At 46.5% G+C, this 15,676-nt stretch overlaps 1 protein-coding gene across 1 annotated transcript in view; it reads left to right on the plus strand.

Annotated features, from left to right (window-relative positions):
* LOC121363451 (ATP-binding cassette sub-family A member 9-like) overlaps positions 1 to 14,001 on the plus strand; it is a 32,505-nt gene extending 18,504 nt beyond the window's left edge. Inside the window, exons 22-39 of the mRNA XM_041485807.1 lie at positions 75 to 212; positions 1,059 to 1,172; positions 1,689 to 1,859; positions 2,016 to 2,129; positions 2,323 to 2,430; positions 2,997 to 3,065; positions 3,615 to 3,706; positions 5,436 to 5,556; positions 6,911 to 7,025; positions 7,395 to 7,486; positions 8,394 to 8,557; positions 9,618 to 9,693; positions 10,187 to 10,281; positions 11,524 to 11,643; positions 13,051 to 13,191; positions 13,360 to 13,439; positions 13,532 to 13,587; positions 13,714 to 14,001. Of these exons, the coding sequence (XP_041341741.1) occupies positions 75 to 212; positions 1,059 to 1,172; positions 1,689 to 1,859; positions 2,016 to 2,129; positions 2,323 to 2,430; positions 2,997 to 3,065; positions 3,615 to 3,706; positions 5,436 to 5,556; positions 6,911 to 7,025; positions 7,395 to 7,486; positions 8,394 to 8,557; positions 9,618 to 9,693; positions 10,187 to 10,281; positions 11,524 to 11,643; positions 13,051 to 13,191; positions 13,360 to 13,439; positions 13,532 to 13,587; positions 13,714 to 13,803 (1,956 nt within the window). The 3' untranslated portion in view covers positions 13,804 to 14,001. The remainder of the gene's footprint in view (positions 1 to 74; positions 213 to 1,058; positions 1,173 to 1,688; positions 1,860 to 2,015; positions 2,130 to 2,322; positions 2,431 to 2,996; positions 3,066 to 3,614; positions 3,707 to 5,435; positions 5,557 to 6,910; positions 7,026 to 7,394; positions 7,487 to 8,393; positions 8,558 to 9,617; positions 9,694 to 10,186; positions 10,282 to 11,523; positions 11,644 to 13,050; positions 13,192 to 13,359; positions 13,440 to 13,531; positions 13,588 to 13,713) is intronic.
* The last annotated feature ends 1,675 nt before the right edge of the window (positions 14,002 to 15,676 follow it).

Consider the following 15,676-nt stretch of genomic DNA (forward strand, 5'->3'; position numbering starts at 1 on the left):
TAAAAAGGAGTTTCAGTAGTGCTGCTCACACCTCTCAGGGACATAAAGGCCTTTTTTTATTTTGACATCTCCAGAGCCACCGATTCACAGTCATGTGCAGCCCGGAGCCCATCAACTGCTTCCCTGTGCTGGTGAACATCCTCAGCAACACCTTCCTGAGGCTCTTCAACTCCACCGCGCGCCTCCGCGTCTGGAGCGAGCTCTTCTACACGGTGAGGGTCCTGCCCTGCTGGCCACCACCGGCTGGGACAGCTGGAGGGATGGGGACTGCACAGCCTGGGGGCTGGGGGAGCAGATTCCCTCAGGGCAGTGGTCCCACTGCTGGTGGTTCCTGGGGGTATTTAATGGTGATTTTTCCAAGGGTTCTGTGGGGTTTCGGTACCGTAAGGAATTTGTGCTGTTTGGAGAGGATTGGGGATTGTTCTTGGAGAAGTTTCAGGGTGATCTAGTTGTGGACTTCCGGTCCCTGATGGAAAGATGGAGAGAGGCTGTTTATGAGGGCCTGGAGTGACAGGCCAAAGGGGAATGAATGGCTTCCCACTGAGCCAGATTGGTTCAGATTGGGTATTTGGAGGAGATTGTTCCCTGTGAGGGTGGGCAGGCCCTGGCACAGGGTGTCCAGAGCAGCTGTGGCTGTCCCTGGATCCCTGGCAGTGCCCAAGACCATGCTGGATGGGGCTTGGAGCCACTTGGAATAGTGGAAGGTGTCCCTGCCCACAGCAGGGGTGGAATGAGATGATCTTTAAGGTCCTTTCCAGCCAGGCCATGCTGATGAGCATGGTGGGAATACAACAGTGATTTTTGCAAACCCACCTTTCCTCAGCAATAAAAAGTTAGTCTCCATCCTCAACAATTTACAGTAACCCAAATTCTTTCTGCAAATTCTAGGATGCTAAATGTCATTATTTTGTTCTTTTTCTTGTTTTCTGTTCTTAAACACCACTGACTTACCATTAGTGCTCTTGCTCACTGGTGTGTCCAACCATCTCACGAACATTGTGCCAGCCAGATTTTCCCTGGGCAGCATCAATCATGGATGACTGAATTTCTCCCCACAGGGAGAAAACCCAGAGCTGAAGAACTACATTTTTTTTGGCTTATTCACCTACCTGCTGGTTTTGGCTGCTGGTTTGCCTCCTCTCTTTGCGATGAGCAGCGTGGAGGATTACAAGGTAAAGGGCACAAGGAGTGAATGCAATGCAAAATGTGTGGAGAGCACCAGTGGTGAGGCCCTGGCACAGGATGCCCAGAGCAGATCTGGCTGCTCCTCGATCCCTGGCAGTGCCCAAGGCCAGGCTGGAAAGGGCTGGGAGCAGCCTGGGACAGTGGAAGGTGTCCCTGCCATGGCAGGGATGATCTTTAAGGTCCCTTCCAACCCAAACCATTCCGTGATTCTGTGGTTTCTAGGTAGGATGATAGAAGAAAATCAGTCAGATTAGTACCAAAGTGCACTTCTCTGCATCCCAGGGGACCAGCTGGGGCTCACAGTAATGTGGATGTTAACAAAGCTTTTGAGATTTGAATGATTTAATTTTTTTTTCCTTTTAGGAATGATGTGGTTTTACACAATGGTTGAGCTAAGAATTGGAAGTGCTCAGAAAGGAGAGGGAGGGAGGAGCAAGGGAATAGAGAAGGAGCAGGAATGATGTTTTAGACTCTCCCTTTTCTCATTTTTGTCATTTTTGCAGCTCCAGGCTCGCTCCCAGCTGCGGCTGGCGGGGCTCTTCCCCTCGGCCTACTGGTGTGGGCAGGCTCTGGTGGACATCCCGTTCTTCTGGAGCCTGATGTGCCTCATGTTTGGGCTCCTGCTGCTCTTCACCCGCATCTGCCCCTTGGAGACCCGTGCTGTGCTGACCCTGGTGAGCTCTGGGCAAAATGGGTGAATGGGAACAGCTCCCTTCCCTCGTGGCACAGCAGGATTTGGCTTTAGAGAGTTTATTTGCAATGGGCTTCTCTGGGCAGGTTTTCATATATCCACAGGCACCTTCTGGTCACTGATGTCTCTCTCTCTCCAGCTCATTTGCATCTTTGGTTATGGAATATCTCTTGTCCTCTTCGTTTATTTAATGGCCTTCAAATTTCACATGGGGCGAAGCAATCGTTACATTTGGTCTTTAACCTTCATTTTGGTAAGTGAGGAGTACCTTCACTCTGAAATGTTTGATTTGCACACCTTGCCACTTGGGGCTTTATTTCAAATTTACATCAATACATTTCAGTTGATATCAATATTCAGCAGAATAACTTGAATCACTGACAAATAACCTGTTTTTTTAGCAACAATACATCAATATTGGAAATAGTTTTTCTGCTTTATTCCAGGTGAATTACGTTGCTTTTATGCACAGTGACCATCATGAAGTACTTTTCTACACCTGTATGCTGATTCCTATGTTTCCCCCTGTGGGCTGGATCATGTTCTCTGGACTAGTAAGCAAAACACATTCTACTAAATCCAATAATTATCCTAATGGTGCAAACTGGCAAAGCAAGAGGCACTTCCCAAATTCCAAGTCGAAAAGCAAGAAAGAGGGAAAAGGAAACAGGAGAAGTTCCAGGCTGTTGAGTGAGAGAAGAGGCCAAGATTTGACCTGTTAATCCTTAGTTTGATTGGGATGTTTTTGCTTTGTTTAGCTACTAAGAGCTGTTACAGTGGCTGTATTTTGGCAGCAAGGGTGGGATGGGAGGGGAAAGTGGTGGAGTGGGAAAACCAGGAAGGAGGAAGTGAGCTGGGAGAAAGCCAAAGACCTGGGAAGAGAGAAGCAGTGATGGAAAAGGTCAACTTAACCTGACTGATTTGAGGCCTCTGAATTTCTGTAGCCAAGGAAGCCACAACCCATTGAGGCAGTGAGAACCAGAGAAAAAATGCAGATCAAAGCTCCTTTATCCCATCCTGAAGAAAAGCTAAACATCCCCCCCTGCCACACTTGCTCTGACCCTGCTGTGAGAAACTGTGCCGAGGAGTTTTCTAATTGACTGATCTCCTTTTCTTCCAGAATTTCCTCGTGTACAACAATTACAGCATTTTTGAGACGTGGAATTACATCTACATGCCTGTCTTTGCAGTAAGGAGGGACTTGGAGATGGTTGCTTGGGCAGGGATGGCTGTCACTGATGCAGTGGGCTTGCACTGGGCTTGTAAACTCTCCCCATAAAGAAAGGATGGGTTTTGTAGTCAAAATTTCCCATTAAGTGTTGGCAGGGGAGGCAAATTCCAAGAAATCCTGGGCTTGTGCCTGATGTGGCCTTTGGATGCTGCAAAAATGGGGTAGAGACTCAAGTGGAGCTCACGCAGAAGGCAGAGATATTATTAATGAAGTCGTGCCAATGCTGCTTCTACAAAAGGATGAGAGGATCTCCCATCCCATGGGATATCTGTTGGGGTGCAGGTGGATTATCTGGGCTAGAGCTGCTGTAAGAAATCAAGGCTTTTGCAAATAATCTGCATATCAGAGAGGAATGTCTGCAAAGCATCAGTTTAGCTCCTTGCCCCTGCAGACCTTTTCAACAGCTGAAATTAATGAGATGTGTCACGGCATCCCTTTATAATTAAAATTAATGGAGTGTGTTGTTACCTTGTCTCCACACAAACCTGATGAGTGTCTGCTTTTCAGCCATACATCCACGCTGTGATTTTTGCTTTCCTTCTGCGCTGTTTGGAGATGAGATATGGAGAAGCAGTCCCAGGATTTGATCCCATCTTCAGGTTGGTCCCAGGGATTCCTTGTGAGCCACAGCTATCCCAGTCTGCAGGGTGGGCTTGGAGCTGCACAGCCTCCTGACAGCAGGAGGAAAAATGTGTTATCTGAAAAATGTTTGTCAGTATGTGGATAAAGTTAGTATTTTTAATTTTTTCCATGTCCTTGAGAGGATAAAAATTGTGATTTCAGCTTTTTTTTTAAAGGTTCATAGCTGAGATTTCAGGACATTTCCCTAGAGGGGGTAAATTTTTTATTATAGTTCCAAATTGAAACAGAATAATTTTAACTCCTTTTCAAAGATGTCAGTATTGCTCCAAATATGATGAAGAATTTCCCTAAATCTTCATCAGGTCAAGGTTGTCCAAGTGCCCTGTGCTTAACTGTCACCAACAACAAGTGACCAACCACCTGAGTCACATGGGAGAAGATTTATAAAATGTATTAATTACCAAACACTACCAACTATGGGAGTCAAATGCCCAAATTGGTTTGCAAACCTGCCATGTGTATTTTAATTCTCCTTGACCAGATGACTGGCATGTCTGGAGCAGGGAATCATCAATAATTAAAGATGAAGAAAAGCTAAAGCTGGCCTTTATTTTCTCAGCCATGCCAGTGAAGTTTAGCTTTTCCTGCTGAGGAATAAATACTTGAGCAAACACCATCTGGGGAACAGCTCAGTGATCCTTGTGTGTCCCTTCCAACTTGAGCCTCTGAGCTCCCCGAGGGCAAATAAATTTTGGGTTGCGTTGGTGCTGCCAACAAAACAAATTTAAGGGACCACACTTTAAGTGTGAGCCCTGCAATAAATTTAAAACGTGGCAGCACTAAAAGTGGGATCCTCAGTAAACAGATTTCACTGCCCCAGAGATTTGGGGCTTACCAAAAACACTTATCTGGCAAAATCTGGGCCCAGAAGGGGCCATTTCACAGGTTCCTTTCTAATGTTTGTGTCACCAGCTTCAACCTCAGCTGGCAAAAAAGTATTAAATTAAAAAAAAATAGGGAATTTGATGCTTTGAGGCAATTTTATTTATTTCTTTGCTGCTACTGTGGTAGGTAGTTCAAGCCCCAGTCTGTGCACTGGGAGATAAATTTGAAAACTATTATGCTTATTTCTAGATATAAGTATGCATTTATGTCGTCTCTAATTATACTGGGAAAAAACTTATAAACACAAACCTTTTTGGAAGTGATTTCCACTGAAAGCATCTCTCCTCCTCTGTGGAAAAGGATTTGTAGAAAATTTTTTAAATTTGACAGAAGGCTCACATAGTGTGTATCTGTGTGTAAATTTTGAGATACGAAATATTGACTTAGAAATGTTATAGAATAGATGTTGTTCAGAGAGAAATTGAACTAGACATAAGTTTTAAAAGATGGTTTTGCAAATAAGACTAGATACTTTAGAGAAATAGAATTATGAAAGATGCATTGTAGTAGGATTAGGATTGTAGTAGGGGTAATTGTAGGTGATTGGACATTTAGATGATTAGACATGATGGTAAGACATTTATAATACAGTGTGGTCAAAGTTGATAGGTTAAGAAATGCTTATAGTATACTGTAATTAGGAGATAATTGGCTTCTGATTGTGATGGCATGAATTATAACATGTGTATTGTCTCACCCTTCTCATGAGACTGAAAATGGAATAAAAGTTTTTAAAACACCTCTCGGTTACCCCATCTGTGGCTCAGAAAAGGGCTCAGTCTGCCATCCCTGCACTCGTAGGATCCAGCAGAGACGAGAGGTGCCCCAGCAGAACAAGGAGCAGGCTGGAGAGGAGCCCCCCGAGGTGCAGGCGGAGCACGACAGGGTGCGGGGCGCGCTGGCCGCGCTGCAGCAGGAGGAGGTGACTCCAAACCCAGCCCTCTGCACTGCTCTGCCTTCCATTCTCCATCATGTTCCTTCCCTCATCTGCCTCTCCTTTCTCAGCTCATGCACTCAGATCTTCTGGTGTGATTTGGGGCTTACCAAAAACACTTATCTGGCAAAATCTGGGCCCAGAAGGGGCCATTTCACAGGTTCCTTTCTAATGTTTGTGTCACCAGCTTCAACCTCAGCTGGCAAAAAAGTATTAAATTAAAAAAAAATAGGGAATTTGATGCTTTGAGGCAATTTTATTTATTTCTTTGCTGCTACTGTGGTAGGTAGTTCAAGCCCCAGTCTGTGCACTGGGAGATAAATTTGAAAACTATTATGCTTATTTCTAGATATAAGTATGCATTTATGTCGTCTCTAATTATACTGGGAAAAAACTTATAAACACAAACCTTTTTGGAAGTGATTTCCACTGAAAGCATCTCTCCTCCTCTGTGGAAAAGGATTTGTAGAAAATTTTTTAAATTTGACAGAAGGCTCACATAGTGTGTATCTGTGTGTAAATTTTGAGATACGAAATATTGACTTAGAAATGTTATAGAATAGATGTTGTTCAGAGAGAAATTGAACTAGACATAAGTTTTAAAAGATGGTTTTGCAAATAAGACTAGATACTTTAGAGAAATAGAATTATGAAAGATGCATTGTAGTAGGATTAGGATTGTAGTAGGGGTAATTGTAGGTGATTGGACATTTAGATGATTAGACATGATGGTAAGACATTTATAATACAGTGTGGTCAAAGTTGATAGGTTAAGAAATGCTTATAGTATACTGTAATTAGGAGATAATTGGCTTCTGAATTAAAACACCTCTCGGTTACCCCATCTGTGGCTCAGAAAAGGGCTCAGTCTGCCATCCCTGCACTCCTGCAGGATCCAGCAGAGACGAGAGGTGCCCCAGCAGAACAAGGAGCAGGCTGGAGAGGAGCCCCCCGAGGTGCAGGCGGAGCACGACAGGGTGCGGGGCGCGCTGGCCGCGCTGCAGCAGGAGGAGGTGACTCCAAACCCAGCCCTCTGCACTGCTCTGCCTTCCATTCTCCATCATGTTCCTTCCCTCATCTGCCTCTGCTTTCTCAGCTCATGCACTCAGATCTTCTGGTGTGATCTCACGGTCACCCTGGCACCACAAGGACTTTAGCTGCCCCCGTTATTTTTATTCCCATCCTGCGTATTTTCCTGTTTGGGTTTTTTTTTCCCCTCTCTTTCATGGTTTTTTAATTTAGAAATTTTCTCTTTTTCAAAGTCCTGCTTAATGGTAAGAACAGATCAGCTGTCTCATGGTGTGGGAGGAGAATTTTTATTTTCCTCTCTGTCTCTTCATAGGACTTGGTTGTTGTCAACAGTTTGCGCAAGGAATACGAAGTCAGGACAGCCACTTCCATCTTCAAGAAAAAGAAGAAACTTGCTGTCAAAAACCTCTCTTTTGGTGTTAAAAAAGGTTCAAGTACTTTGCTGCACTCCCTGTTATATAACTGACTAAAATCTAAAAGGAAGTCCTTATTTGGAGGCAATATTTTTGTTAGAATTTTCTTGTGGGCATTGAGACCTGACACTCTGGGCTCCTGCATTCAAAGTTCCCTGTTATATAACTGACTAAAATCTAAAAGGAAGTCCTAATTTGGAGGCAATATTTTTGTTAGAATTTTCTTGTGGGCATCTAGCACTCTGGGCTCCTGCATTCAAAGATTTAATTTATGGGGATGAAACAACCCTTTCTCCTACTGTACTTTTAAATACTACAGAAAATACAGGGGAGAAGTCATATTACCAAGAAATATTATTAACAGTTGTTGCATATTTTTTCCAGGAGAAGTCTTAGGTCTGTTAGGACCCAACGGAGCTGGGAAAAGCACAACTCTGAACATGATTTCTGGAGGTGTAGCAGTGACTGCTGGGGAGGTAGGTGGCTCCTTGGAGCAGCTGCAGAGATGACCTTGATACTGCTAAAAATAAAGGATGTGGTAAGGCAAGCCAGCAAAATCGTCCTACAATCAGGGGATGTATGGATTTTTATGTACAATCTATATTCCTGGATATTTACAGAGCTGAGAAAAAGTGTTGATTTATGCCAAGCATAAATTCTAGTGTTCATCAAAGTCAGTGTTACAGATTTAAGAGTTTGAGCAACAGGAAATCTTCAGCTGGCATTGGAAACCCATTGTGAAATGTCTCAAGCCCTGTAAGAATTGTTGACATCTAAAAAAAACCCCAAAAATAACATTCTCCATAAACAGCCTTGCAAAACCAGGAAATTGAAAACGAATGTGAGCAGCGTTGGGCCAGTAACAATCCATCATTAATTACGTGCAGAATGATTAATGGCATGTGCTGGGGGAGGGGAAATGCCATTGCTCTTACAGACTTGGGACTGAAGGTTGGAAATAGAAAAGTGTTACTAGCAAAAGACAGGCTGGTGTTGGTAATATTACCCAAAGTGAAAAAGCAGATGGAGCAGGATCACCCTGCTCATGGAGCCCCACAGTGACCACTCCCAAGTGGCTGCTGACCACACAACTGCTTGCCTTGGCCAGTTGGATGGGGCTTGGGGCAACCTGGGCTGGTGGAAGACGTCCCTGCCCATTGTAGGGGTGGGGTGGGATGAGCTCCAAGCCAAAGCACCCTGTGACTGTGTGACCCCAGAACTGCAGAGCTCAGGGTCTGGGATGAAGCCCCCACTGTGCCCAGGGGCCCTGGGCTGGTGGAAGATGTCCCTGCCCATTGTAGGGGTGGGGTGGGATGAGCTCTGAGCTACCTCCCAGCCAAAGCAACCTGTGACTGACACAGCTAGAGCCGTGTGTCTGTGCAGGTGCTGCTCGGGGGCCAGGATGGAGCCCCCCCGTGCCCAGGGGCCCTGGGCTGGTGCCCACAGCAGGACCCACTCTGGCCACACCTGACAGTGCTGCAGCACCTGGAGGCCTTCACTGCCATCAGGGGAATGAGGGAAGAAGATGCTGCTCTTGCCATCAGCTGGTAGGAAGCCAAATGATCTCATCTGTTGGTTCTCCCTCCCTCCTGAGGCAGGGAGCCTTCCAGCCTGTCTGTCGCTGCTAGAAGTGAAGGGATGGGACTGTTTTCAGGCTAAGAACAATTTATTGCTCAGATAAACATCAATCTCAGAGGCCATGAGATTTTAGAGGAGCAAGCATTTGGCCATAGCTCAAGAGTAGTCACAAGTTTCTTCATTACAAGGCAATGTAGAATTTTCTAAACCAATGGACAGTTGCCACAGGGTTTATTTTGCTTTTCTAACCTATCACCTTTACCTACTTCTGCTGCACTGCAAATACTTTTGTCTTATGGCTTCTGTCTCACTTGCACACAAATACTTCTATTATAACTTCTAAACTCTTAGATTACTCCATACAACCCCACCCTTACTCTATAAACCCTTCATATCTTATCAAAACAGTTTCTCACTTACTTAAGGCATATTCTCACCTACAGCTATAGAAATACAAGTTTGTGAATTTTCTGCTTAATATTTGTGTATTGTATTTTTGCATCAATGTAAGCATCTTCCAAGGCTGTAGATTAAATCCTTCAGTGTCTGTGGAAGTTTCTGTTTTTCTAATTCCTACACCAGCCCAATGACTCTGTGATTTTATAGGGTGGGGAAGGGTTTCTCTGTTAACAAAACTGGCTCATGTGGTTAAGAGCCAACATCTTCAATAACTCTCACCTTAGAGAGGTGACTTCTCCTGATGAGGTCTGCTGTTTTATACTGTTCCCAGTCTTGGCCTATGAATATTGTAGCCCAAGTTTACCTGGGAAAATTCAGAAAAAAAAAATCAAACTTGTCTCAGTTCATGGCTAGTTGCATGAGTAACTCACTTCTCTCATTACCTGCACTTCCTGCCTTGAATTTCTGCAAAAATTCCTCAATTTAGCATCCAAGTTAGGAGCAGAATCCCCAAGTAATCCAAGGTGATGGATATTAACCAAAACATGTCAGTGTTCCTCAGCACCCCTGACCACTGAGGTTGCACACCAAGATGGTCATTTGGGGCTTTTCCCTTTCCATTCCCCACAGCATAGGAAGGGCCTTGGATCTCCTGAAGCATTTCAAGACCCCAGCAAGGAGTTTATCTGCTGGAGAAGCCAGAAAGGTACGTGTTGGATTTGTCTTTGCTACTTCTCCAAACCCTGCTCGCTCTTTCTTGGACGTGGTGCAGAGGAAACCTTCAGCTGAGTGGGTTCCTGGCATCATTCATTTAGATTAATACCTTTTGAATCCATCCTGGCAGGATTCCCTCCCTCCTCCTCACCCCCTTTTCCCATTCTTCTACACTATGTGCTTAATAAGTGCCAACCAGATATTAGATTTACAAGCACCTCTTCATGCCCCACCACCTACATCTTCCAGTAAATGGGATGGAAAACCACTTTCACATCTTTGGCAGGCTCAGGAGTTCTGGGGAGATCTGATTTTGGGAGATTAAAACATTATCTGAGAACACCTGAAGTGGGATTTTTTTAAATCCCTGTTCCTTTTGTACTTTGGAATCAAGAGCTTCAGCTTTGAAATATTCACAGGGATTAAGGTGCACCAGTTTTGCAGGTAAATAAAGGAGCCCTGACCTGATGTTGTTCCCATTCCAGCTGTCATTTGCTCTGAGCATCCTGGGAGGCCCAGCAGTGATGCTTTGGGACGAGCCCTCCGTGAGCATGGACCCCAAAGGGCAGTGCTGCATGTGGTGAGCAGCCCTGGCCTGGCAGAAACGGGAATCTGGGACAGTTTAACAGGATGGGCTCACCCTCCCCATTGCAGGAGCTCTTGGGCAGGCAGAGCTGACAGTGTGGAGCTGTCTTTTCCCTTTTTCCCAATGCCCAGGGGATGGGGAGAGCTTGCTGAGCTCCTCACCCAGCTGGCAGCAAGCCCTGTAACATAATGGTCATTAATACACCCCAAAAAATGACCCCATAATGGTCATCAATACACCCCAAAAATGACCCCATAATGGTCATCAATACACCCCAAAAATGACCCCACAATGGTTATTAATACACCCCAAAAAATCTCAGTAGGCACCAGCTGAACCCATGCATTTGGTACAAAAGACAGAATTTTCTGTTTTCTTCAGAGCAAGAGAAGAAATTGTAGGAAGTTTTCCCTTGAGTCACTCAGTGCTGGTGTTTGCTTTAGCTTTTCATCACCAGTTTACACCATCAGTGCAAAATTTGGAGGGATGCTGACATGACAAATTACAACACAGCAGTGGCATCCAGGTCATCTTTAAACAAGAAAACTGAAGTCTTAAAATAGTTCTCTTCTTTTTAATAACTTTTAAAAGTTGTTTTTAGGGAGGGAGACATAGACCAGTGTTGGAGTCCTGGATGCTGAGAATTTTAAGCTTTCTGTGCTGAAGGGCATAGACTCACAAGAAAATACTATATTTGACCTGAGGCCGTGGAGAAGACTTCCAAAATTGATTGATAGCACTGGGATTGTGGGTGTGGAGTTTGAATAGAAGTGTGAGATATCACAGGGTGGAAAACTTAGTGTTTGAGTTTTAGACTATAGCAATAGATATGGGGCAAGATGGAGGTTTTAGGGTGGAGGCTGGTCCTTCTTCTTCATCTTCTCCATGGGTTTGGGTGGTTTTGTGTAATTGGACAGAAAAGTCCTCAATGCAGACTTTGAGTGATCAGTTGGGTCAAAACTGAAAATAATTTAGGTGTGATTCCTTAATTGGATAGTTTGACCTTAAAAGACCTTGTAGAGAAAGCTAGTTAGCCATTGTGTAACCTGTTAGTAGAATGCTGTAGAACTCATGACTTGTAATATAGATAAGAAATAATAAAGCCTGAACACGAAATACCATCTCTAGCACTTCAACCCCTATGTTGACAGAGGTAGAAAAAGAAGCCAGGAACTGGCAGACCGGGAGATTTTCTGTGGCTGTGCCAGGAGGTGACTGTGATCCCTCTCTTCCCAGGAGGATGATGGAGGCCTCCATGAGGAGCAGGGAGAGGGCAGCCATCCTCTGCACGCAGTCCCTGCGGGAGGCGGCGGCGATGTGCGACCGCGTGGCCATCCTGGTGTCGGGCCAGCTCCGGTGGGCACGGCAGCTGGGGGCTTAGGCTGGGCCTCGGGGCTAGTCTGGGTTAGTTTGGGCTAGTTTGGGAGTTGTTTGGGGTTGGGGTTAGTTTGGGTTAGTTTGGGTTAGTTTGGGGTTAGTTGGGGGTTAGTTGGGGGTTAGTTGGGAGTTAGTTTGGGTTAGTTTGGGTTAGTTTTGGGGGTTGGGGTTATGTTTGGGTTAGTTAGGGGTTAGTTTGGAGTTAGTTTGGTATTAGTTGGGGTTAGTTTGGGGTTTGTTTGGGTTAGTTTGGGTTAGTTTGGGGGGTTGGGGTTATGTTTGAGTTAGTTAGGGGCTAGTTAGGGGTTAGTTTGGGTTAGTTTCGATTTAGTTTGGGGGTCGTTTGGGGTTGGGGTTAGTTTGGAGTTAGTTTGGTATTAGTTTGGGTTGGTGGGCACGGCAGCTGGGGGCTTAGGCTGGGCCTCGGGGCTAGTCTGGGTTAGTTTGGGCTAGTTTGGGAGTTGTTTGGGGTTGGGGTTAGTTTGGGTTAGTTTGGGTTAGTTTGGGGTTAGTTGGGGGTTAGTTGGGGGTTAGTTGGGAGTTAGTTTGGGTTAGTTTGGGTTAGTTTTGGGGGTTGGGGTTATGTTTGGGTTAGTTAGGGGTTAGTTTGGAGTTAGTTTGGTATTAGTTGGGGTTAGTTTGGGGTTTGTTTGGGTTAGTTTGGGTTAGTTTGGGGGGTTGGGGTTATGTTTGAGTTAGTTAGGGGCTAGTTAGGGGTTAGTTTGGGTTAGTTTCGATTTAGTTTGGGGGTCGTTTGGGGTTGGGGTTAGTTTGGAGTTAGTTTGGTATTAGTTTGGGTTAGTTTGGGGTTAGTTTGGGGTTTGTTGAGGTTAGTTTGGGTTAGCTTGGGGGTTGGGGTTACATTTGGGTTAGTTAGGGGTTAGTTAGCGGTTAGTTTGGGTTAGTTTGGATTTAGTTTGGGGTTAGTTGGCTTAGTTTGGGGTTTAGTCTGGGGGTTGGGGTTATTTTGGGGTTAGTCTGGGTTAGTTTGGGGTTAGTTTGGGGTTTGTTGGGGGTTAATTTAGGAGTAGTTTGGGGTTAGTTTGGGGGTTGAGGTTAGTTTGGGGGCAGTTTAGGGGCAGTTTGGGGCTTGGGGTCAGTTTGGGGTTTGGGGGTTGGGGTTATTTTGGGGTTTTTGGGGGTTAGTTTGGGGTTAGTTTGGGTTATTTTGGGATTAGTTTGGGTTACTTTGGTTTTTTCAATTCCTAATCTAATGGAAAAATAGTGGTTTGGATGCTCCCATGTGTGTAACAATCAGTTTTTTGAAGTAGCACGGATTGAAGAGCTGATGAATAAGAGAATGTACAGCCACTCCTCAGCTCCCTCAAGCCATGGATTTATTTGCTGGTTTTGATGGTTTGAGCAATGTTTTCCCCCCCTCTGCAGGTACATCGGTTCCCTTGAGGATCTCAAAAGGAAGTTTGGCACAAGTTACCACCTAGAACTCAAAATGACAGACGTGGGGCACAGCGATGCTCTGCACACCGAAATCCTGAACCTCTTCCCCAGCGCAGCTCGGCAGGAAAGGTCAGTGCCCATGGGCTGCCCACAGCCTGGATTTGGGTTGGGATGCTCTCTTCCTCCTACTGACCTTGCTCAGTGATTTACCTGGAGCACAGTTATCCTACAAACCCCACCCCAAACTGCACTGCTGAGTCACAAGATGAAGAATTCATTTTTTTATTACTTTTTCAGGACTTCTTCCATGCTCACCTACAAGATTCCAGTGGCAGATGCACTACCTCTGTCCAGGTCTTTCTCCCAGCTAGAAGCAGGTAAAAGGAAATAATCAGTTAAATAAGGAAATCACTTCCAAATGGTTTCTGTGGATTTGGTTTTTAAGGATGCGTTCTCCATCCCTCCGCAGCTAAACGGAATTTCAAGCTTGAGGAGTACAGCTTGTCACTGAACACTTTGCACCAGGTAGGCTGATGCAGGAGCTCCAGGCTGGGGAACTGCCTGTGGGAAAGGAAGAAATAACCTGTGACCAGCACAAATACAGCCAGTCCATGGCAGTGATGGGGTGCTTTCCACTGTGTCCCGTTGCAGGTGTTTGTGGACCTCACCAGGGATGCAGAGGAGCACGACGTGGAGGTGGCATCCAACGGGGCTGTGGAGCAGAGACCCCTTCACCCCTGATTCCTGGAGCCTCAGTGGGAAATATTCCCTGTATTTCATCAGTGTTACTGAATTTCATCAGTGTCTCTGGTAGCTGGGATCAGCTGCAGCCCCAGCACTCGGTGACCCACATCGCAGCACACACAGCCCTGCAGGCGTTCTGCCTCACAGAGAAAAAAGAGTTATTATTTTAATAAATAAAGCCTTTATCCTTTGACACATTGATGCCTGACTCTCATCTGTGCCCCTGCCCAGGGTGGCTCATGGAGATTGAATTCCTGACCCCGAGGCTGTGAGGGACACTGGGCTGGGAAAGGAGCTCAGTCCCTGGGGAGAACCAGGAGCAAAGCCCAGGGAGGCTCTGACACCTCGCTCATCCATGGCAGGAGGACACCAGGTCTCTGCCTTGTCAGCCCTGAGAATCACCCTCTGGCTGGTGGGACGTGGCCAGCAGAGCTGCTGGTTCCTGGGAGAGAGGGGCACAGGGCTGTATTTTACCCAAAAAGCTGCTCTTGCTGTGAGTTCCAGCTCAGGCCAACTTGGCCCATCTCATCCCCACCCCTGGGGCCAGGGACAGAGGAAAGGACTCAGCAGTGGCTGGATAAATGTAGTGAAAACTGGCTGCTCTTATATCATCATCTATAAAATACAGTTATTAATTAGAGTCAAAATAAGGTGTGCTTTGACCCAAAATAGTGCTAAAGAAGGACAGCAGGCTGAGCCTTGCTTTGGTCACTGGGAAGAGAGGGGGGCTCCTCACCAGCACCCACCCCTCTGTGGGTGCCTGGGAGGGATGGGGCAACTGATGGGGAGCTGGGGGCAAGCTCCATCACCCTGACCCTGTCTGAGCAAATCAGCGTCTCTTCTTGGATTATCTGCCTGCCAGGGCTAGAATTAAAAAGTAAATTAAAAAAAAATAAAAAATAAAAACCCCCCGCATTCAGGTGTTTCCCCCTGTGCCCTGTTGCCCTGTACCCCAGCATCCTCTGGCAAAGGCTGGGGACCCACTGGAGGCCAGGGGCAGTGCCATGCCATGGGATGGACACAGCAGCACGACCCTCACCGTGCCCTGAGCTGCTCTGGTTGGTGTGGGTGATGCTGGGGGCGCAGGCAGGGGTGGTGCTGGGCTGGGACACAGCAGGGAGAATTCTGCAGGTGCTTTGGGCAGGCAGGGATGTGGGCAAGCAGGTACCAGCAGGTGGCTGCCGTGGCTCACGGATGGGCTGCTCCTGCCAGGAGAAGTCCCAGAGCAGCCACCCACACCCCGGAGTTCTGCTTTCCATGTGGATCTCCCGACATCAGGGCTCTGCCAAGGACGTGGGCAGGGAGGAGACTGAGTTTCACTGCCTAGGACCTGGCATCTCCCCCTCTTCACGTTAGAGTTGTTGTTTTTCCTTTTGCACGGAGGGGAGGAGAAGGTTTGGACACCCAGGAGATGTTCTGGGGACAGGTTTAACTCCATCCTGTGCCCTGACTTACTGCTCCTCTGCTGTCTGCCTCGCTCTGACACATCTGAATGGGATTTAAATCTTAGGGGTGCTTTTTTCCTGCTAGGCAGAGCAGAAGGAAGCAAAGCCAGCTGCTCCACTTTTCCAAGCCCTGCCTCTGTCCCAGCTGCTCAGGCTCCTTCCCACCCCGGGTCCCTCAGCCCTGATGAGCCTGGGGATGCTGCTTTGGGCAGGCACGCTCCAGAGCCTGGGCTGAAACCAAACCCATCCCCTTTAGAAGTGCAGGCTTAGTCAGGAGACGTTTATTTCAACCTTTCCAAGATGTTTTTTAGCTGGAAGAGCTGTTGCTTTCCAGGAGGCAGCACTTCTCTGCTGCTCTGCTCTGCCACGGGAAGAGTTTGCCATCTTGCCATCTTTTGTCCTCCCCTGCCGGTACTGTGACTTCA

This window comes from Pyrgilauda ruficollis, unplaced genomic scaffold (genome assembly GCF_017590135.1).
Source record: "Pyrgilauda ruficollis isolate IOZ18807 unplaced genomic scaffold, ASM1759013v1 scaffold72, whole genome shotgun sequence".
NCBI lineage: Eukaryota > Metazoa > Chordata > Aves > Passeriformes > Passeridae > Pyrgilauda > Pyrgilauda ruficollis.